Source organism: Octopus sinensis, linkage group LG2 (genome assembly GCF_006345805.1).
Source record: "Octopus sinensis linkage group LG2, ASM634580v1, whole genome shotgun sequence".
NCBI classification, from domain to species: Eukaryota; Metazoa; Mollusca; class Cephalopoda; order Octopoda; family Octopodidae; genus Octopus; species Octopus sinensis.
In genome coordinates, this window is record NC_042998.1 from 89,822,195 (window position 1) to 89,847,478 (window position 25,284).

Below are 25,284 nucleotides of genomic sequence, written 5' to 3' on the forward strand. Positions count from 1 at the left end.
CCATGTAGTTGGGAATCAAGCTTCTTACCACACAGCCACATCTGTACCTCTTACCATACGGCCATGCTAGTCAGTAGTTTATATATCGAAAAAAGACATATACCCTAAAACATTAGAGCAGTAATGTATATTTTAGAAAGTTAAAAGTTATGGCCAGTCATAGAATGACCGTCGATTTTACACTTATAAAATGCTTTGTAGATAAGGTGACTTATCAGTCTCAAATGGCTGAAGGTGTGCACCTGCAGGCATTTCAGTCTTATTGTATGGCACCTTGGGCAAGTGTCTTCTACTATAGCTTCAGGTCAACCAAGGACTTGTGAGTAGATTTAGTAGATGGAAACTGAAAGAAGGCCATTGTATATATATGATAGATGTGTGCGTGTATGTATGTGTGTGTGTGTGTGTGTGTGTGTGCGTGCATGTGTGTGTGTTTATCTCCCACCACCACTTGACAACTGGTATTGGTGTGTTTACATCTCTATAACTAAATGGTTCAACAAAAGACACTGATAAAATAAGTATCAGGTTTAAAAATGAATAAATACTGGAACTGATTTAGTTGACTAAAAATTCTTCAAGGCAGTACCCCAGCATGGCTGCAGTCTAATGATTGAACCAAATAAAAGATAAATGATATCTTAAAATAAAAGATACCTTAAGATAAAGGATATATTAAGATAAAATATATCTTATACACCTTCTCCTTGACTTATGACCTATGTGGCCTACGAACATCCATACTTATGACCACAAAAAAATTTATAAATTAAAAATCGATTTTTGGACATTGGGTAGCTACGTGTATGATAACTATGGCAGGATCTGGCAATGCAGACCTCCCTCCAACCCAGACATCCACTGCTTGCCACTATCTGTCACTCAGTCGTTTTCAACCACCAGTCGTGTTTGAATGAAAATAGTGTTGAAAAATATAAATCCAACATATGACCAGATTGACTTACAGCCTATTAGCTGGGACAGATCTCAGTCATAAGTCGAGAAGGTATATATATACATGTATGTATATGTAGTTGAATTTATAGAAAAACAAAAGATGAAGACAGGTGTATGAACAACAAGCAAATGTATTAGTTTGATGTTTGGGAAAAAGGAAAAGTCTTTTACATTTCAAGCCTACGCTCTTCAATAGAAAGGAATAAGAGAAAATAAACAGAAAGAGAATGAAAAACAACTTGCAGTTTTCAGCAGTTCAGCATGGAGAAATCATATATATGTAAATATATATATATATATATAAGTAAAAATTTAGATTCAGATGAATATGGTACCTAAGTTGAGGCTCCAGAATTTAGTACGGTATTATCCATACAATTTCAAAATAAGGTGATTAAAATCAAAATAAGCAACAAGGATATCCAAAGGTAATGCAGTACGATCGATTTTAAGTAAAATTATACTAATGTATCCTTCTAATTTAATTAAATTCTATGTCTTTGTGCAGCTGAAGATCGTTCTACATTTTAAATTGATGTAATGAAACGATTGCATTGTTCAATTAAATGGAGTCACATGAAATGACCGTACTGCATTACCTCTGGATATCTTTGTTGCTTATTTTGATATATATATATATATATATATATATATATATATATATATATATATATTATATATATATATATATATATATATAATAAATATTAGGGAATAAATCCAAATTTACAGGGAAAAATCAGATTTAGGATTGAATCCAATTTTATAGTAAAATATTATATTATATTAAATTAGAGACAAAACCACTATTATGCAAATCAAACAAAGAAAGACTTAAGCCAATACATAAAATAATTTATATAAATTTAGAAATTTAACAATTATAAATAATCACTACGATCGTTTCATGCCTTATTTCAGCACATCTTTGAGACATTCTTCAGGTGGTTTCAAAACCTAAAATATAATCAATATCTTTAAGATATAAATAATCTATATAATCTAAATAAAAATTTACTTATAATAAACACTATTATTAAATATGATTATATCGAAATCGACTATAATGTTAAATATTAACTTTAATTTATAAGGTAGAAATCCATATTCTAATATCCATTTTAGTCTATATCTACTTATATAGATGTTATAATGCTGCCCTATACTTCTACACATTACTTATGCATACTTGCACACACACACATACAATCACTCATTCATAAACATATACTCTCAGCAATACACTAACACAGAGGAGAAATAACATCCAGTAACTGCAGATACTCAACCACATACTTATAGAAATATTTATTCTTAGTAAAATAGTATTAAATAAATACTATATACTATATGTATGTAATAAACATACATAAATACGTAAACAAACACACACACACACATATATATATCTATACATACACAAATACATATAGACACAGATATTTTATAATGCAGCCCTATATTTCTACACATTAATTATGCATACTCGCACACACACACATACAATCACTCATTCTTTAACGTATGCACACTGCAAGACACTAACACAGAGGAGAAACAACATCCAGTAGCCACAGATACTCAGCCACATACTTATAGGAATATTCCATACTTAGTAATATAGTATTCAAAAATACTATAAGTACTATAAACAAAATTATGAATGGGAATATTATCTAATATAAATTATGCTATTATATTAGACATGGCCTAAACCATCTTAAGTCGAAACCTATCTAATTTATCAAAGTTTATCTAAATTATTTAATAACTAATAACATAGAAAATTACGATAAATAGATCATTACATAAACAGCATATTAACATAAGGAGAATATTATTACTCCTAAGGCTTATACAATATTAAAAATTAACATTTGGAGATCTTAAAAGATACGTACCTTTATGGCGAGTTTTAAACTATGAACTAATTTTGAATCACAAACAGCGTTTAAGAGAAACTCATAGAATTACGTTATAAGCAAAAAATAGAATAAATTTTTGATAAATTCTTTGCGCGTGAGGAACCAACGTTATTTAAAGATTATGAATGGAAAATTATATGTTTATCATTGTAAATAGAATGCATTCACAAATAAAGAATAAAATCTCTCTATACTATAATATTTATTAATAAAATAACTTTGATAAATGAAACTTAATACAAAATAAATTAAATGATTAAAAACCACTTATTATTAAATACATAAAAATAAATTTATATAGTAACCCCCTACATATTATAAATTATTTCCCATACCCTTATATCATAATCTAATATTAGTATTCATAACAAATATATCTATACTAATCAAAATTTATAGTATAACCATACATACGTATACGTAAATATATAAGAAAATATCCAAACATATACATGTACATATACATATATACACATATACACATATACATATACATGTACAAATACGTATATACACACATACACATATACATACATATACATATACATACACATATACACATACATACTCACATACATTCATATACATATATACACACACTTACACCCATACACATATACACACTCATATATACATATACATACATGCAATACTCGATATATACACCAATATATACACACCCACACCCATACAAATAAACAAATACATATACATATATATATATATATATATATATATATATACACATCATCAAATACACATATATACAAACACACACATTCACATAAATTATAAATAAATATATATATATAAATGTCTATAATCACACTACAATACATAATAGAGGTAAATATTAAATTAAATCTAAGATAAATAAAATTATAACTTACAGACTCAATATTCAATAAAACATTAAATATTTAATATTCATTAATAAAATATTTATTAATACAATGAAAAACCATCTATAATCTAACTATAATTAAAAACATAACCTAAATAACTAAAAAAAATTATAATTATAATAATAAGTACTCCATATCACTTAGTATATTTATAATACTAGAACAAAAACCAATAAATAAGGAGCTATTTAATGCTAATAAATAATTATTATTTATCAAGAACTTATTATATAAGTAAAGTAACTTGTGTCTGCATTTTATTTTGCGCTCTTCACCAGTATTCAGTAAATTATCATGCTTATAAAATAAAATTTCCTTAAACTCATTAGAGCACAAATAACAAAAATTCGCTCCTATAGTATATAATTTAGTTTTACTAATTATTTCCCAAGATAAATTATAATTAATATTTTGGGATTTAAGTCTCCAAATGTACTTGCTAAGTCCAGTGGAGTTGATTAAGTTTTTATTTTTAAAAGAATTCAAATGTTGTGCGATTCTTAATTTTATTTTAGAGGAAGTAGACCCTATATATATCGTGTTTGAGTTATTATTATTCTTAAAATTCTTATCATGTAATGTAACTATACATTTATACACTACATCATTAATATCACATTTATTATTTAATTTACATTTAGATTTATCTCTACATGTACAGTTAATTAGTGTCTTATCTTTATTGGTATTATTAAATAATTTATTTTTATAAAAATTATTCAGTTTAAATTTGTTAAAAGAAGAAATAATGTTACCTACATTATTAGTGGTGGAATAACCTACTCCAAAATTATTACTAGAGAAAATGTTTTTATATTTACTGTGTTAGTGTCTTGCAGTGTGCATACGTTAAAGAATGAGTGATTGTATGTGTGTGTGTGTGTGCGAGTATGCATAATTAATGTGTAGAAATATAGGGCTGCATTATAAAATATCCGTGTCTATATGTATTTGTGTATGTATAGATATATATATGTGTGTGTGTGTGTGTTTGTTTACGTATTTATATATGTTTATTACATACATATAGTATATAGTATTTATTTAATACTATTTTACTAAGAATAAATATTTCTATAAGTATGTGGTTGAGTATCTGCAGTTACTGGATGTTATTTCTCCTCTGTGTTAGTGTATTGCTGAGAGCATATGTTTATGAATGAGTGATTGTATGTGTGTGTGTGCGAGTATGCATAAGTAATGTGTAGAAGTATAGGGCAGCATTATAACATCTATATAAGTAGATATAGACTAAAATGGATATTAGAATATGGATTTCTACCTTATAAATTAAAGTTAATATTTAACATTATAGTCGATTTCGATATAATCATATTTAATAATAGTGTTTATTATAAGTAAATTTTTATTTAGATTATATAGATTATTTATATCTTAAAAATATTGATTATATTTTAGGTTTTGAAACCATCTGAAGAATGTCTCAAAGATGTGCTGAAATAAGACATGAAACAATCGTAGTGGTTATTTATAATTGTTAAATTTCTAAATTTATATAAATTATTTTATGTATTGGCTTAAGTCTTTCTTTGTTTGATTTGCATAATAGTGGTTTTGTCTCTAATTTAATATAATATATATAGATATATATATATATACATACACACAGAAAATCATCACTATTATTATCCTCATTTAATGACCACTTTTTCATGCTTGCATAGTTAAATGGAAGTTGTTGAGGTAGATTTTCTATAGTCAAATGCCCTTCCTGTCATCAGCCTTCACCTGTTTCCAAGCAAGGTAATATTTTCCCATTGCCAGACATGTTTTTTCATGGAAACAAACAACATTGCTTGTATGATGGTAATGTTCATTTACAATCATCATATGATGTTGAAACAAGGATTCACACAAATACGCTCACATACATATATTTTCGACAGGCATCTTTCAGTTTCCATCTATTCACAAGGCTTTGATTGACTATAATAGAAGACACTGCTCAAGGCGCTACACAGTGGAACTAAACCCAAGACCCCTATGTATATGATATCTGTTTGTTTTTAAATGCTTATTTCCCATTGGTGAGTCAATACATTAATTTTCTGTCTGAATTTCAGTATAAAGGTAATGCTGGAGCACCAGGACCACCAGGGCCCCCAGGACCACCAGGACCACCAAATAGCGGTGGCTATGCTGGTTCAAATGGACATAGTGATGCATATAGACTTTATGGACAAAAAGGACAAAAAGGAGAAATGGTTAGTTTGTTTCTAAAGTGTTTCTTTAACATATTGTCCCTCAATATAAAATAAAGACATAATAGCTTATTGGTTGAGATGTTTAATTAGTGAGACAGAGGTTGTTAGTGATAAGACTGTGGCAAGAATTTCTATTAAGTGAGTATTGTTACTTCAGCATTATATTATATTTTTCTTCAAATGCTAAAAGTAATATTTTAAGAAATGTGTTTAAAAGAGATACACAAATTGATTCAGAATATGTTATTTATTTGATGAATGATTGTACACTTGAATCAGTAGAAAGCAGAGTATTTACATGGAAAAGGAACAAAGAGAAGGTTAAAAACCAACCACCACTTCTAAGAACTAAGAAATCTTTCCATTATATATAATTCAGTTATATAAACATTATAGTTAAGTATAATGAATTCTACGAGGTGGTATCAAAAGGTTCCAGGACTACTTATATTTAATAAAATATAACTTACTTTAGCTAAGTTCTCCTTTGAAATAGTCACCTTGCACAGCAATACATCAGTCTCAGTATTCCTACCATTTATGGAATCCAGCCTGGAAGTTGTTTTCTATATGCAAATCGAAGATTTTTGTGATTCACTCTGGGTCTCAACAACAGTGTCAAAATAGCAACCTTTCAATTGCATTTACATCTTGGGGAAGTCTGCAAGTGTTAAATCTGGTGAATATGGTAAGTGCAGAAGCAATACCATGTTGTTTTTGGTGAGAAACTCACAAGTGAGGAGAGCTTGGTGACGGGTACATTGTCGTTGTAAAGAATCCAGTTCTTCATGCTTCATAGTTTGGTCAATTTTGCCTAATGACTTCTCTCAAATGCTTCAAAATGTCATTGATTGTCCTCTGATGATTCTCATGCACAAGCTGATGAATTTTCCCCACATCTCCGTGGTGATGCTCATTGCAGGTCTTTCAGATTGCTCATCAACTTCCAGGGATGTTCTTTCACTTTTGAAGTGCCCATGCCCCTTGAAACAATGCATACAACCCATTGCTTCATCGTTGTAAGCTTGCTAAAGCATGCTCAATCTCTCTCTAGCAGACTTCTGAAGTTCAATGCAAAATTTCACATTGACTCTTTGACAAAATAACTGACAACAGCAAAATCCCAAATTTCACAACTTGTGAAGTAAATACAATGATGTCACTCAGCACACTGCTTCATGAAGGCCACTGCTAGCTCTTGCTGCACATACAATCAAGTACTGCCATCTTTTGGCATGCTACAGAACTAGTCTGGGAAAATTTTGATATCACCTCATATTTGAATTTCTTTTGAAACTATTAAAATTTGGATAGTAAACTCAAAAGAATTTCAGGATGCTGAGCAAGGAGACAGAGAGATAGAGAAAGAGCAATATGTCATCACCTTGATGTGTAATATCATCTTGAGAACTGAAGAAAATGTATTGCAGGTAATTAGTCCCAGAGCAGTTCTGATCAAAAAGATATATGATCAACAACATTCTAACCCTTACTAGCTTATTTTTTATGGATGTGGGGTATGGTTTCTGTTCACATTTTTTTTTCTTTTTCAATATATCATATTTATGACTACATTATCCACTGCGTGTTTCTTTTTTTAAGATTGTAGTTCATCAGTTAGAAGACTAGCCTACTATTTCTAGGTAAACAAGTAATTATGTATATTGAGTATTAGCAACTTTTTCTTCTAATGGCTCACTTGTCATTTTTACTTATATTTGCCTATGGTTCACATATATGTTACATCATATCTTACAAAAAGATTCCCATGTAACCCTATTGTTATATAATGCATTATATTTTGAAAATTTTTTAGAAAAGTTCTGAAGTATTCAGTGGTCCACCTGTGACTGACCCTTTATGTTGAGGCACCTTTTTGATTCAAAATTTTAGACATTGTTGTTATTAAGTTAGCTTCAATTGGTAATATTTTAGTAAGTATGTTACATGAAAGTGGCTGATCAGAAACCCAAAGATCAGAGGTCTAGTATTTGAAATGCAATCTAATATAATAATGGCAAATTTCAACTAAGACAAGGAAATTTACCATCGTTTTCCCATGGTTGAGTAACAAACTTCCCTATTGGTTGAAAAATCACGATTTTTATCATGATAGATATTAATTTTTATGGATATTTTTCTGCGTATTTTTCTTTTAGGGAGTAAAAGGAAATACAGGCCAGGGTATTCCTGGAATTCCAGGAGTATCAATTCCAGGAAGACCAGGTCTCCGTGGGCCTCCAGGACCTCCAGGACCTCGACAACATTCATATGGTGGTTCCAGCACAATTAATGATCAGACTTATTCTGCTTCACATGCGGTAAGCTACTATAGAGTTTCTACCCTTTACTTTATGAAATACTTCAATGCAAAAGACACGTTTATCATTCAGAAACATTTATTTGCTTATTTTGATCAATTCTAAATGCCATATGGAAGATGCACTTTTTCTTGCAAAAAATTACTTATAAAATTATCATGCATCGTCCATGATGCTAGTTAGAATCACAGAATAGTTAAAGAGTTGTGTACTGCAACAGTATTTGGCAGTAAACCACTAGTTAGGTGACCATTGTCTGGTGATTTCACTCCAAGAGAAGTATGAGCACTCTGCTAGTTTGCTTGTCAATTTTGCTTGATTACAGTAACTGATGGACACTGTCCTATTGTGTGACCAGAAAAATTTTTTATAAAAATTACATTTCCAAAAGTTGGAGTACATCTTCCACAATGCAGCAACTACTATGTTGTAACATGGCAGTTTTAAAAAATGGTCATTGAAGCTATACCATAATATAGTTTCCTTATTTCAAGTAAATGTTTCATAATGCTAATAGCATTGATGATGAAGATAATGGTCTTTATAATGATGGTGATGATGATAATAACAATGATGATAATGATGAGGAAGAGGTGGGGACAGAGAAGAGAGGTTTCTAATGGAACAGTGCTTTCAGTGTGAAATTTTAATTCTAATACAAATTGCTTCTAATACATATTGCTTAACCCAACTTATTCAAAGAACAGTCTGCAAAACTAAGTTCTCCTCAGAAGTTTGAAATTTCAAGTCAATTCAAGCTGAAACCATTCTGTTATTTCATGTTGAATTGTGGTATTAAGCTTCTACTGGGACAACTACAACCACAACATCACGATGGTGATGACAAGAAACAGTACAGAAACCTTGACTAGAAACTGTATAGAAAAGAAATCCAAAAGGCATGAAACCAGTGAAAGAGATAAAAGATGAATGTTTGTAGTCATAAATGACAAAAGATATATTTACAGCCAAGAAGGGTTATTGTTATTTGTCATCATTGAGTGAAGATCACTCCAATGCAGGAAATGAAATTTAAGACCAAATCCTAGCTATCACTAAGGCATACACTAGACCTTGATTCAGTGAGTGACACAGCAAGAGTGATAGCCAACAGGAAAATGCAATTTATGGCTTCTGCAATAAGCAACACATAAAAGAAATAAGAATGAATAACAATGGCATGTATTGATTTTTTCCTTTATTATTTGTTTCATTTTACTTTTCTTTTTATTTACATAGATTGCAACTTATCGCAGTATGAGAGAACTTCAAGACGTTGCTCTAACTATCCCTGTTGGAAGTATAGCTTTTGTTCATGATAAGGAACTATTATTAATTCGACTGAAAGATGCATGGGCAGAAATCCAAGTAAGTATTAATTAGACATTGATTCTGAAGGATATTATTTCTATTTTGTAATATTACATTCAGTTTTTAATTAACTTTACTAACTAGGGAAATGATATACAGGTACTCTACCAATTTTCCAGCAACTGATGCTGTAGTAATTCTTTTAATCTCAAGATGATTATGATGAGGTAAATTTCTGTGATCACTACTTATAACATTTTTGGTACCAAGCATTCTTGATACACATTCTTTTATTCACTAGTAACATGTCATGAAGGCAAAAATATTCTCCTACCACCTATCTATGATAATATTAAGATACAACTGTTTAAAATTAAATGTAACTTAATGTGCTAATCCCTTAAGGACCCTCTTTCTGTGGAGAGCAAATAGATAGATAACTTATCTTCTCTGCAAAGAATGCAATGTCATAATATAAAAGAGGAACATGTAAATATATACCTCTTACATTGCAAGAAAGGGTCTGCTGGATACCCAATTGTTCAGTGGTTAAGTTGTAGCATTAAATTTTGCTTTAAATTGTGCCCTTAAATAGTACCTTAATATATTATTATTGTTGAAGGTTTGAAAGAATGTAATCAACTTTGATATATTTCTAATGAATAAACAAAAATGCATCTTGAAGAATTCATTGTAAAAATGTGATTAATGACCTGGTACCCATCTTCAAGAACTTTACTCAGAATCACTATTACATGATATTTTTTAATCTAGCATAATGTATAATCTAGTTTGTGTTTCAAGCCATTTAACTGTGATCACAGTCATGCTTGCACATCACAACCATGTCTCATGTCTTGTGTGTGGTGTGTGTGTGTGTGTGTGTTAATTAAATGTATATAGTTGCATGAATGCATGCAAATATATTTATTAATGATAATGCATATAACAAATATTTTAATTATATTTATTCATAACTAAATTCATTGCTCATATAATGGATGAAATTACATGTGTATGATAGCATGTTGGAATGCATATTTTATTCAGACTAATGTGTTTTTAAAAATACCGCTTGCTATAAAATAACAATTTCAGTGGAAAACTAGATATAAAGATATGCTATGTTTTTTAACTTTTCTCAAATAAAATATTTGGTGCCATTATTAAATCTAAGTGACCTAAAATGTTGTTATAGCTATGGTAGATGATTAACATACCTTAAATATTCTAAAATTGTACAAAAGCTGAAATTGTATAATGAAGTAAAATATTTGAACTCAATTTCTTGAACAGCAGTTTCAGGCCTATGAGTTACTGTATAATTCTGAAAGAGCTACCAAAGCAAAATGTTTTAATTTTAAAATAAATATGTGATGGAATGTAAAATGTTCATGATTACACTTGATCATAAGCCATGGGACTCAAACACAATCTTTACTATAAACAAATGTTTTGTTAAAAAACAGTATCAAAAGTTATTTCTTCTCTATAAGAATATTATTAAAACAAAGAGGGTTGGGTTGTCAAAGTTTATTGATTTATGGAAAATCATCAAGATGATAAAAGGCTGAGAATTTCTGATGTAATGGAAGTTTGTTTGCTCATAAATCTGTTGAATGTAAGCTTCTGTAAAATATCAACAAAAATTTATGGAGCTAATGACTGGTTAACAGATGAAGCTAGCTAAAACTACATCTTTATATTCAGTACACTTTATTGAACTGCTATCAGTTATTAGTAATAAAATTGAAGTGAATCAAATCAGAAACTAAGCTTACTTGGTTTGGATATAAAGTGTTACAGTAACTGCATTGCAATATGTTGTTTTTCTTCTTTCTTTGTAACAAATTCTATTTGACTTTTTTTTAAATACTAGACTTGATTCAATCCTCTATACCTCACTTACAAATGATTGAATGAGGTCATGGAAAGAAATGTGAAATGCTTTAATCTTTGAAGTTACAATTAAATGTTAATAAATCACTGTATGCAAGTGATGCATTCTTCATACCCTCCATGTTTTCTGCTTCACCAGCATGATATGCTGCATTTAATGTTTGGCTGTTATTAATTTTAACAAAATTTGCATGTTTCTTTTAGAGCAGACGCATTGCACTTCCCCAGGTAAGTTGCATTCAACTCAATTTCTTCAGCTTTCACTTATCAGCATTTTTCTGGTGAAATGGTAAAAACAGACAAGAAAAACCTAATATGACAAAAACTTAATGAAAATCTCAAACAAATACTATTTACTATTCATTTATGAATCATCCACATCCTCAACATGATGACTTAGTTCTCACAATCAGCTCTCCATTTTTATTCTTATGGCAGTGGAAAACACTTCAAAATACTGAAACAAGCTGGAAAGCAAACAAGGAACAATAGGTCCAGGCTATCATATAGCGTCAAACTCACAGCACAAAGATTCTGCATGTGATTCCAGCATAGCATACTCTTATGTGTTGATAGTTTTCACTACGTTTTTAGTTTTCAATTTGCTAAGACACATACAGCTGCTTAGTAAAGAGTAAATAGAATTATTTTGTATAAAGTATTTAATTACTACCCATGCTATGAACTAGTTATCTATAGCATTAATTCGTTTTGAAAATTACTGTACAATCACTTTCTTTCTGTACCTCATACAAAACACTGAATTCATCAATTGTTAATCATTAATCCCATCGAGTGAAAACAAAATTCCTCTAACAGTTTAAATGAGATGATTAATATCAGCTAGAATTACTTAAATCTCTGACAATGGTAACTGTTTTACTCTCTCAAATTAAAACGACTCTGATCAACCTCATATATGACTCTCCTTTAGCATCTCATCTCTATAGAGAGCGTGACCAAAAGCTACTGATTAATATTTAAAAAAACCTAAAATGTAACAGAACAAAATAAGGTCAGAGTGACTGCTAAAATATACTATGATATTAGCAAGCATATAGCTCCAGCAAACAGGAAAATTCAATCTTCTTTTAAAATAAGGAGAGAAATCCTATTCACCTCAAAGATCATTCAGGTAAATTCACCTCAAAGATACATTCATGTAAATTCAGCATGTAGTAGTAGTTATATATATATATAATATATATATATATACATATATATATATATATATATGTATATATATATTTCAAAATTTCAGCTCAGAGCTGCGGCCATGCTGATGCACCGCCGTTTTGTGCTACACTGTTATTACTAGGAGACTCCTCTAATATGTGGCACTTGATGAAGAATGGAGTTTGATATAGCTACCCTCATTTGCACCTCTTGCTGTGAGGTAGGCTCATCTGGGACTCTCGACAAGAAGAGGTCCAGCTTTGATTTAAAAACCCCTACATCTACTTTGTGTAAGTTCCTCAGACTCTTTGGGAGAATATTAAAAAGCTGTGGGCCCTTGAAACACAGGCTGTTGCAGTAACTGGTCTTGAAGCATGATGGCATTGCTGAGATCTTTGGCACCAGGCAGTGTCGTCCCATTCTGGCATTGGTGTAGCTTTCAATGCCAAAATTTGGCACAATTCCTTCCAGGATCTTCCAGATTTATATTACAGCATACCTCTCCCATCTTCTCTCCAGGGAGTAGAGTCTTAGCTGTTTCAACCTTTCCCAGTAGCTGAGCTGTTGCAAAGAGACAATCTTCTTTGTGAATCTTCTCTGCATTGCTTCAAGGTCCGCTGTTAATTTCACTCTGGTGGGTGACCATAGCTGTGAGCAGTAATCCAGGCAGCTGAGGACGAATGTCCGCCAGAGGACCATATATATACATGGATATAGATTATATGGATATAGATATAGATGTATATATACGTATTGGAACCTGGTGTAGCCTTCTGGCTCACCAGCCCTCAATCAAACCGTCCAACCCATGCCAGCATGGAAAGCAGATGTTAAACGACGATAATAATGATTATGATAATATGTATGTATATATATATATATATATATATAAAACTTAGATAAAACTTAGATATGTTTCGACCAGAGATTGGTCCAGGCCATGTCTAACTTAATAGCACCACCTGATAGGATTATTCGAATCCTGTTTAAGTCAAGTTTTGTTTATGGTCCATTCAAGTAGTGAGTTCTTGTTGGGTGAGTTGTATCCAATTATGGGTGGCTTATCTGGTATTCTTTGAAGGAATCTATTCAGACTCTGTTTAAAGTTGATGGGATCCTTTTCCTCTTTGATCTCCCTCGGGACAATGTTAAGTAGGGCAGGGCCTGTTGAGGAAAAGAAATTATGTTGCAGTGCACATGTATGCTGTGATCTTGAATTGGGCAGGGGACGTATGGCCCGTGGTCCCAGTCTTGGATGAACCTTGAAGCTAATGTTAAGGCCGTTTGGGCAAAGTTGGCGGTATATTCTCCACATCGTACAAATGATGTACCACTCACGGCGACGCTGGAGAGAGTAAAGTTTCAAGGCTTTAAGGCGATCCCAATAATCGAGAGCAGCCATGCCTTCAATTCGTCTAGTGAGTGCCCTCTGGGATGACTCAAACCTGGAGATGTTTTGTCTTGTATGGGGAGACCACAGTGGGCAGCAATATTCGAGGTGTGGCCGTACAAAGGAGGAGAAAAGTGGTATGATGACACCTTGTTCTCTGGACCGGAAAGTTCTTAAGATCCAGGAACTCATTCTACGAGCTATATCAACCTTCTTGTTGATGTGTGCACTCCAACTGAGATCGTCATCAACAATGACACCCAGGTCTCTGATATTGTTAGAGGCTGTGAGCGGTTCCCCTGAAGGAAGAGAGTATGGCTGTTTTAGTGAGGAATTTCTTCCAAAATGCATCAGCTCAAATTTTCCCTCATTCAGTTGCATTTTGTTTCTGTCTGCCCATTGACTCACAGCATATAGATCAGACTGGAGTTGAATTCGGTCTGCTTCTTCATTGACGATTTGCTGGAGCTTAGTGTCATCAGCAAATATTTTCACTTTGCAGTAATGTACGGCACTGGAAAGGTCGTTTATGTAAATTATGAAGAGTAGCGGACCCAAGACAGTCCCCTGGGGAACACCACTGGTGACTTTTGCTGGGCTTGAGTGGACTCCATCAACTACAACATGTTGTGTTCCATTCGCCAGGAAATACTTAATCCAGTGTAGAACTTTTCCATGGATTCCAACATTTGCCAATTTTGAGAGTAGGATATTATGGTCTACCCTGCCGAATGCTTTACTGAAGTCAAGATATATGACGTCAGAGTTCAAACCTGTTCCCAAGGCTTTGAGTACATCTTCAATGTGGTGTAAGAGCTGTGTTAGACAGTCCCTGCCACAGCGAAAGCCATGCTGATTTGAATTTAGGAGTTTGTGGGTCTCCAGGAAGTCAGCTATCCTTGATCTTAACATTCTTTCAAACACTTTAATGATGTGGGAGGTGAGTGAGATTGGGCGATAGTTGATTGCGAGGGATCTGTTTCCATGTTTGAAAACCAGGATGACCGACTGGGATAGAAACTGTTTCGGTATATAACCTGCGTCTAACGAATTTCTCCAGAGGTTGGTCAGAGGGATAGCAAGTTGGTGTCTACATTCCTTCAGGAGACTAGCGGGAAATCTATCAGGGCCTACAGCAAAGTAGTATTTGACCTCATTTATTTCTGCTATGATGTCAGTGGCAGTGAAGGTTATGTCTGAGATTTTATGCTGGGAGTCAACTTCGTTCGCTTCTCTTACGCCAATATCAGTGAGAACACTAAAGACAGAGCAGTATTGTTTCTGCAGTATTTCTGCCATTTCTTTAGCATCGTGTTGGGGAATGCTGTTATCATCAATCAATGGCCCAATGGGTGAGACAGTGGTTCTATGCTTATTTGCATAAGAATAGAACACTTTTGGGTTCTGTTTGATGTTTTTGATTACCCACTGTTCCTCCACAGCTCTTTGATTTTCAATGGAGGTTTTCATGTCGGTCTGCAGATATATATATATATATATATATATATACATATATTCATAAATATATATATATATATATATATATATATATATATATATATATATATATTCATATATATATATATAATATATATATATATATAATATATATATATATTTATATCTACATATATTTATACATACATATATATATATGTAGATATATATATATATATATTATATATATATATATGTATATAATAAAGGCATACATATATACATGTGTGCATATATATGTCAAACGATCATAAGATGCTTAAAATAAGTAATTCAAAACTTTTAAACTGTCATATATATTATATATTTCTAATTATACATATTTACATATATCTTTATACATATTCATAATTATTCATCTATATATTTTTAATACAATTATTTTTTGCACATGTATATCTTTCTGAGGAGTTTTTATATTGATTTCCTAATATCAATAATATACTATTAAATATATATATATACACATATATATTAAATAAATACATAAATATATATATATGTATATATTTATGTGTGTATATATATATATATGTGTGTGTAGGTATGTATGTATGTTTATGTATATGTGTGTGTATATATATATGTGTGTGTGTGTGTATATATCATCACCATTGTTTAACACCCTGTATATATATATATATATATATATTCATATATATATATATATCATCATTATCATCATCATCATCATACATATCATCATTGCCACCCTCTTCATTATATGTCTGCTTACGATACTGTAATACTATGGAGCAGGCAGATTGTCATGGTTCAGACCAGTTCTTATTTGGAGTTCATGCTTTCCTAAACATGAACTCCAATTTCATGTTTAGCTGAGCTAAAAACAAAAATAATTCTTGCTTATACATTTACATTTTTGGCATAGTTTCCACAACTGGATTCCTCCTTTGTGTCAAATACTTTATAAAAGGTACTGTTGATAATGATGAAGAGAATGGTGAGGATGTACATGTGTATATGCAAACTTTTAAAATATAGCTTGATATATTACCACTAACAGATACTAGGCATGCTGCTGTAAATTTGGTTTCCAGTGTTTCTTTTGCTTTAACTTATCTATTTTTAAAAGCATTTTTACTGAATATATTTTTAAATATTCTTGCTGTTCATTTATTTTTCTTCTATGTAGTCATTTTATACTGCCAGATGTTATTTAAATGTTTGATATCTATTTTTTTTATTAAATATGGCATGCTGTTTTGCCTTTGGCTAACTGCTAACCTTTCTCTTTGTTTACTCCAGAGACATTTTTGTTTGTTGTGATATAAACACTCATACAATACTTTGTATTGTGTTTACAAATTGTTTATATATTACATGATTGCCACATGTTACAATTCTTTCCTGCCCCCACCCATCATTCATATATATATATTTGAGGCTATTTGTGCAAGTTTCATAAATTTAGGTAAACTACAAGATTACTGATATAATGTGATGATGAATAGATATGTACAAGGAGTATTATCTATACATTATATAAACTCAGTATGGCCAAATGTTTAAGAAGTCTGCATTGCAACCACAAGGTCCTGGGTTCAATTCCACAGTATGTTATCTTAGGTAAATGCCAGTTTTTACAGCCTTAAGCCAATCCATATCTTGTGAGTGAAATTATATAGGTGAAAACTGTGGAAGCTGGTCAAGTGGATTGCATCTATAACTGAAAGATACATGCATATTCTATATGAAAATTATGTTAAGAGTACACATTCCTGTGAACTTGTCAACCCACTTACATACTAACTCAATGAGTAAATAATTCAGTTAATCATGTAACTGAATCCTTATTGTTGAAACTATTGGAGGCCCACCCATCTATGTATATGTTTAGTAAAGGTATTCTTACTTTTACTATGAAATTAAGCTCTGTAATCAAACCATATAGCTTTTAGTAGCATCAAATTCTTATTGAGTTAACTAGTTTCATCATACTTACCTCTCATCAGAATTCATTGTCTTTACCTTCCAAATGATAGCAACAGAAAGCTATTTACTATCATGTAAGCAAGATTGAGGATGTCATTAGAAATTACGGGACCCAGCAAATAAAGTGAGTTCACTGCTTTAACCTACACCAGTGTCGCATAACCAGCCTACTCAAAAGTACCTTGGATCATAGGGTAACATGCCATGCTTGAGGAGACCTTCTTACTTACTAGAACTTTGGTCTTTGCAACATTGACTCTAAGACCCTTCAATTCTAAACCTTGCTTCCACACCTGAAATTTCTTCCCTAACTCTGGTAGTGATTCTTATATGACAGCCAGGTCATCAGCATAGAGGAGCTCTCAAGGGCAACCTGTCTTGAATTCTTCCGTTATTGCCTGGAGGACTATGATGAATAAGAGGGTGCTGAGAGCTGATCTTAGTGAACCCCTGCTTCTACCCAGAATTCTTCACTATACTCATTGCCAACCCTAACCTTACTAATGGTATCTCTATATAGGGCCTGTACAGCCCTTATTAACCATTCATCAGTCCCCAGTTGCAGCATCACCCACCAGATAAGGGATCAGGGGAACCTGTCAAAGGATTTCTCCATGTTTGCAAAAGCCAGGTATAGGAGTATTTGGCTAGGTATTTCTTCTGCAGTTGCCATACCAGAAATATAGCATCAGTAGTGCTTCTACTTGGCACAAAACTGAACTGCATCTCATCTAAGCAGACTCTCTCCCTACATCACCTGATCCAGCAGTTTGATACCCCTGTAGTTATTTCTATCTAGAGCATCACCTTTACCCTTGTAGCAGTTGACTATGGTGCTGCTAGGCCAGTCATTGGGTATGACTCCATCATGAACCACCTGGCTTACAATACAGGTGACTAGGCCATAGCCCACACCATCAGATGTTTTAAGCATCTCAGCAGTAATTCCTGATGGGCCGGGGGGCTTTTCCTGGTTTCATACCCTTAATTGCTTTATCTACCAGGGTGCTGTCTATTCGGATAGCTGGTCCCGCTGTTGGGGCAACATTTGGCAGGCTCCCCTCCTCCCAATCATTCTCCACTTTCAGCAGTCTTTCATAATGACTTCCCCAAGCTTCTTTCTTTTCTGAATCATTAAAAGCAAGTGCACCATCATCCATATGGAGACATTTCCCTCCTGTGAAATCACAATTTTCTCTCACACACTGTCTTGCAATTCGAAATACTTCAGTTCTTTCATCGTCACATCACTGGACATTGGCAAACTTCTTTTGCACTTCGCACTTGGCTATGTATACCTGTCGCCTAGCCTCCCTTCTCACTATCTAGTACAGTTCCCTGCTACCCCAACCCTTCCAGGCTTTCCAGGCTTGTTTCTTTGCTCTAATGGCTTTTTCTACTTTATCATTCTACCACCACGTTACTCTAGGTCTGGAAGGGACTTTGCACCATCCACAGACTTGGTCTGTGGCACTCAGTAAGCTGTCCCACAGGAATTTCCAGTTACCTTCTATGTCCAAGGTCTGTAGCTCCTTCTCCCTCTCATCAAATTTCTTGATGAGGATGTCCCTAAATCTTTGACCATGTGAAGAGTTCTTTAGCTTCCAAATCCATCTTTTCTGGATTGATCTGCTTCTTGGCATAATTCTGGCCTCGAGTCTAAAGTCACTAATGACTAGTCTATGCTGGGGGTACATTCTTCACCAGGGAGGGTCTTTGTATTTAAGCTCATCTTTTTACATATATGTATAATATCCAATGAACTATTGGGTTATTATGGAACTAACTGATGGGCTTGTGTTTTTGTAGTTATTGTAGGGGTGAAGCACTGAAAAGGTTTCTCATTTCTCTTCCCAAAGATAGTTGAGTTTGAATTTTTAAGATCTTCTCATCAATTATGGAATACTTTCAGTGAACCACTTCACTTAACTTATTAACATGATAGATGAGTGGCTTATTTTTGTTTTCAGAGATACATCATAGTCATCATAGTACTTATTATGTGTTATATGAATCTTGTTTATTATGTGTTATATGAATCTTGTTGATTTGTCATTTTCAACATCATAAAGACAAGTTCAAGGATTCATGTGACTCATACAGTTAAGCTAATGAAACTTAAATCTTCAGAATAAGATATCCTACATAAATTTGAATTTGGTACAGTAAGCCAATCAAATGCTCATTAATTGCATAGAATATGAAGTGCTGACTCCTTGACTAGTGTCCTATCAACTTGGTCAACCATCTTTCAGTTCAATTGCCACATCTAATACTAAATTTGACTAAAAAACACACATTGATATATCATTATTATTTTTCTTGAAACTTACATAGTAACTATTTCACATTTTACTGACAATTGCAAATATTTTTCACAAATTTTATCAATGTAATGATTTTTATGGGGTTTCTAATTATTTTTTTCAGTATCTGAATCGCATCCCACTACCAGTTCCAAAACCATCTGTAAGTATATCAACATTTCTTTGAAGGTTCGATACTTTCTGTATTAGATAGTTCACATAATCTCAAATTGAAGCACAACATCACATCAACTTTGTTACAAAACTGATGCCAAAATTTCTGATTGCACACATATCATGGGCATGTTATGAATTCATTCAATGCTTTTCAATGCATCTATAGCTAGTAGAAATAGAAAGTTTTGTTTATATAATAATAATAATAATAATAATAATAATAATAATAACAACAATACTTGTTATAATAAAAATGATAATAATAATAATAGTAATAATAATAATAATAATAATAATAATAATAATAATAATAATAATAATAATAGAAGCTTAGCCAATGCCCAAAAGTGATTACAAATCAGTATGACATATAAAGTATACAAATCAATAGAAAATATTATGTAGTAATCATAATTCTAATAACCATACAGCATATTTACTTGTGACATTACTTCAGCTGACTACTGAAACCATGATGCAGTTTTAGATTGGTAAGAGTCTGCTTTTACTTTGTTGTATTCTCTTACTATTGTAATTCTGTTGATTTCATTCCCCAGATGGAACAGTATCATATATGTTGCAATTGATGCCCCTGAGAAATCTATTAGTATATTAGTTGCCCTACTTATATAATAATAATAATAATAATAATAATAATAATAATAATAATAATAATAATAATAACAACAACAACAACAATTTCTCTATTTGCCACATTTGCCACAAAGGTGACAAATGAGAGACATTATAAAGATAGATTATGAAAACAGTGGTGGGGTGTCACTTTGTGACAAAAAATGCTACATGTGTTGAAAGGACAAAAAACTATGAAATATAAAAATGTAAAAATATGTGATGCATATACTCTAAAAAGAAGACAGTTATTTAGAAGAAACTAGACCAATACATGCTGACACCAATATTATCACCTTAATTTTTCTATCTGTGCCAAAAGTTAGTGTCTTACTATTTAACATTGTTGGTTCAGATTGTTCCAATATTAAAGGTTATGAAACAATTTAATTTTGAGGAATAGCATCTTGTATTTCATGTATGTTAAAATTGTTTTTTAGTTGCTATTTGCTTCCCTCATGATTAATTCTACAGATGTGTCGTTGTCAGCTAGCTGAATTATTCTAATGCATGGTTGCAAAATTCTTATAAAAGAATTGTTAAATGTACTCTTTATTCTTATTGTACATATTTTGTTCACTAACATGTGCTGTTATTACAGATCTGGTAGGAAACAGAATAAAATACAAAACTCATATTATTTATCTTCTGTTGCATTTATCTATAATTGCAAGCATACAGTTTAGATACATTTTTTTTTATTATGTAAACAATTAATATCACCTATCCTTTGTCATATTTCATCAAAACAACTTCTTAAAATTATAACTAACTATAGATATTTATTGTGTAGATTTCATAATATAGCATTGATAATCAATTTGAAAGTTAACCTATTATTTTTTTACAATGACACTGTTTCATGTTCACATTTACCAATTTGCAAAACTAAGATGGCTTTTTTCTGGCTTTCAGTATGTGCAATTAATCAAGGGTTTAGCTTTATGATCAGTTTTTTTTTAGAATATGTATAGAAAGATTTATTTTCTTGCTCAATGCACTTAAATGCTGATAACCAATTTCATAATGTTCTAGGAGATTAAATCTGGCAGAAAAACAAGAATGGTAACTGTTTTGAAAACTCTTCCTTACTTGCTAGTTCATTATGAACCAGCAAGTTGAATGTAATATTTACCAAGGTCAGAAATTAACAAACATGTTTATCAGAATACAAGAATCTTTCACTGAAAACTTAGACTTTTAATACTTTTTAACATTTTAATATTTTAATACTTTGATGTTAAATTTAAATTGTGAAAAAACTATATAAATTTGTACAGATCAAATAAGTGGATTGTAATATTGTAAAACCATTTCAATCCTACACTGGAAAACATTATTCTGATAACATAGTTTATTACTTTCAGACAGCTTAACCTGGAAATTGAGCAATTAAAAGATGTACCAGAAAATTGTCAATTATTGCCTACATATATTCATTTTAGGAACTTAATAGATTTAAAGCCAGGTACTGGTTATCGGAAACAAATTTAACTCAGTAAAATTATTATACAGATAGAGTCTCAAGGTATCAGGGAGGTGGGAGCTAGTTCTTTGATTAATAAAGCTTTGTATACTACATACTAAGAAACAATTACATTGTCAGTGTATAGTAAAAATTAAGGCTAAAATCACTCATTAATTTAACTCATAGAATATTTTATAGCTTATTGTTCCCTTTGTAAAAAAGGTTTGTTTTGAACCTTTCTGAAAATGAAATATGTAAAATATCAATTAAAATTCACAACTGGTTTTTATTAAATATATATTTCATAGATAAAACATCAAACATTGCCAAGCACTGTATGAAGTAAGCTCATTATTATTATTATATTATATATTCTAGATACACAGGTCATTACATAGCTACTCAAACTGCTAGAATTAACTGCTAAATTCTTTAAAATCACAACTTAATGACTAAAGACTAGACATTTACTTAATGATGGCATATATAATTTTAAGTCTTGAAATCAACAACATTAATTGACCCTCAACTTATTTTGAGATTTTTCTTTCATCTTTTATCTTTATTAATTTTGGCCAGAGACTGAGGCCAAGTTGAGTAATGATTTTTGGTGTGTTTGGGTTTCTTTTCTGCATTATTTCTGGCGAAGTAGTGAGTTGCACAGAGCTGCTCTTCTTGGTGGCTTCTGCTATGATGTGGGTTAATCTGGTATCTCACATTAGAATTTGTTCAGATGTTCTTAGAAGAGCTCCACATCTACAATTCACAAATCTCTGAGGTTGTTTGGCAGAATGTTGAATAGTTGTGAACCCTTGAAAACCCAAGCTGTTATAGTACTGGGTCTTTATTCTTGATGAAGAAGACAGGATCTTTGGTACTATGTTGTGCCATCCAGTTCAGTGGTTAGTATGGCTTTCAGTTCCAAAGCTGGGAGCTTGACCTTTCAGGATCTTCCCTATATGTATCACTGCATATTTTTCATGCCTTCTTTAGGGAGTAGAGCTTCAGTTCCTTTCCCAGTTGCATTGAGTTTATCTATTTATCTATTTTGCTTAGTAGTCCTGAATTGCCTTGAGTTCTACCGTCAGTTTGATGATCTGCAGTGACCACAGTTGGGATCAGTAATCCAGATAACTGAGAACAAAAGTTTTCCATGGGAGTAGCATGGTATTCTTTTTCTTGGTTCTGAATGATCTCAGAATTTTGGAATTATATATTTAGTTCTTTGTTTGTCCTCCTGGGGTCAGCAGTTAGTGAGCCACTTTTTTCAATGGCCCTATCTTGTAACATAGTAAGGCAGATTCTTTCATAAACTTGTAAAAGGCTCTAGGATTTATTTTTATATTTTCCACCAACTTGCTTTCTCTTTCTTCCCCTTCCTTTTCATGGGAGAGTGAGTTTATGTTTTGTCTCTAAGAGCACCTCTTTGAGGTGGAATTTCTTACTATCATTAAGTTGTTTATTTAAGCCATTTGAGATTTATATTCTCCAGCTCATAAAGACTCTCATGTCTTGGCGAATGAAGTTTTGGTTTTCATTTTTTGTAATAGACACATTTTTAGAATGTTAACTCATTTACAAAGATAAAAATCAACTTTGAAACTGCCCCAATCAAACCAGTCTTTCTTATCTCAAAATACCTCCACATTTCTCTGATTAAAAGAACATTCATAATCTATAGGAAGTACCCTTCCTTTTCAGAAACAGTAATTAGATTTTTAAAAATACATATATGAACAAGTATTTTTGCATATTAAAAATTTCCTGTCTGAAACATCAACATTGTTATGATGATGATATTTAATATTTGATAGTCACCACATAACTAATTATGAATATATACCTTCAGAAAGTACATTGAGGTGCTGTGCAAATCACATGTAATTCATTGATTGCAGTATTGAACTCAAATACTCCAATTAATAAATACTCTTGATGGCCAAAATTTTGATTCCCAGAAGGAAAAAATGGCATATCTTCCAGCACATCAGTGGACAAAGAAGAAAATAGAATCAAGTAAAATAAAGGGGATAACAGAAATAAGTAACCCTAATATAAATTGAGTATATGAATGCCCAACTGCATAAATACATATGTTTATCCTCCCTTTTTTTCTTTTTGCTAGCATAGAATATTGTGACCGATCAGAAAATAATTGCATTATTAAAAATTGTTAATTAGCCAAACCGTAAATAGAGTCAGTTGCTTGGCATTGATACCAATCAATAAGTGATAATAGGATGTGGGAGAACTGAGTGGTTATGATATGCTTACCCCTTCCTAAAACTCTATCAGTGACAAAATTGCTACAATTACTTAATCAATAATAACCATAAATTTTATATAGAGAATTCATCTTAAATTTAAATAATACCAAACAAGTTATATGCCTTTTAATTTTATTTTCAAGATCTGATTTTCTTTTTATTCAATTTATTCATCTATTTATATATTAACTTATATAGAAATTTCTGCAAGTGCTGCTCTTGCAGATTGCTGACGTAGTGGATCGATGTACCAGTAATACATAGCTAATATATTTTTCTTTAATATTTAATATTGATATTTTCTGGTAATCTTCTAATTGTATCATTGATAAACCAGGTTAAGCTTAATACCTAACAACCATCATGAGAGCATGTTTCAACTGACGGAATGTTAATTTATGTCTATTTATTTTATATTAGATCAATGTATCTGTGTGCTAATTTTATTTCATAGAATCATATATTTCTTTCTCTTTTTCTCTCTCTTTCTTTCTTTCTCTTAGATTTTCTTTCTGTCTCAAATATTGTCTGCTTATTCAATACCTGACCTCCAACAAATGTCGTAGATAGCCTAAGAACAATATTTTCAGTAGTCTTCATTGTCATCATTCTAGTTATAGTTTGCTTCAGTTTGCTTTTTTTATTTGTTTGCTATGTTGTATGAGTATGTATGTGAGAGTGAAAATTTAAGATATCAAGCAAGCTGCTATCTATTTATCTCTCAAAATGTAATAATCAATGCCTTTATTTTCCCTAAGCAGATTATCCATGAGTGGTTACTTTAAAGATGTCTATTGTATGGCTCACTTAACTTTATCCAATAGTAGGATTTGCCAGCTATTCAATGATGTCCTTCTCTTCACATATTTGCATC

General features: G+C 31.7%; 1 protein-coding gene across 10 annotated transcripts in view; it reads left to right on the forward strand.

Annotated features, from left to right (window-relative positions):
* LOC115223963 (collagen alpha-1(I) chain) overlaps positions 1-25,284 on the forward strand; it is a 317,450-nt gene that overhangs the window by 269,001 nt on the left and 23,165 nt on the right. For 4 of the 10 annotated variants that reach the window (XM_029794720.2, XM_029794747.2, XM_029794797.2 and 1 more), the window contains 6 exons: positions 5,872-6,012; positions 8,172-8,333; positions 9,573-9,701; positions 11,748-11,771; positions 19,990-20,028; positions 21,711-21,740. In XM_029794720.2, the coding sequence (XP_029650580.1) occupies positions 5,872-6,012; positions 8,172-8,333; positions 9,573-9,701; positions 11,748-11,771; positions 19,990-20,028; positions 21,711-21,740 (525 nt within the window). The remainder of the gene's footprint in view (positions 1-5,871; positions 6,013-8,171; positions 8,334-9,572; positions 9,702-11,747; positions 11,772-19,989; positions 20,029-21,710; positions 21,741-25,284) is intronic. The other 6 variants (XM_029794756.2, XM_029794773.2, XM_029794738.2 and 3 more) reach the window with 3 other exon arrangements.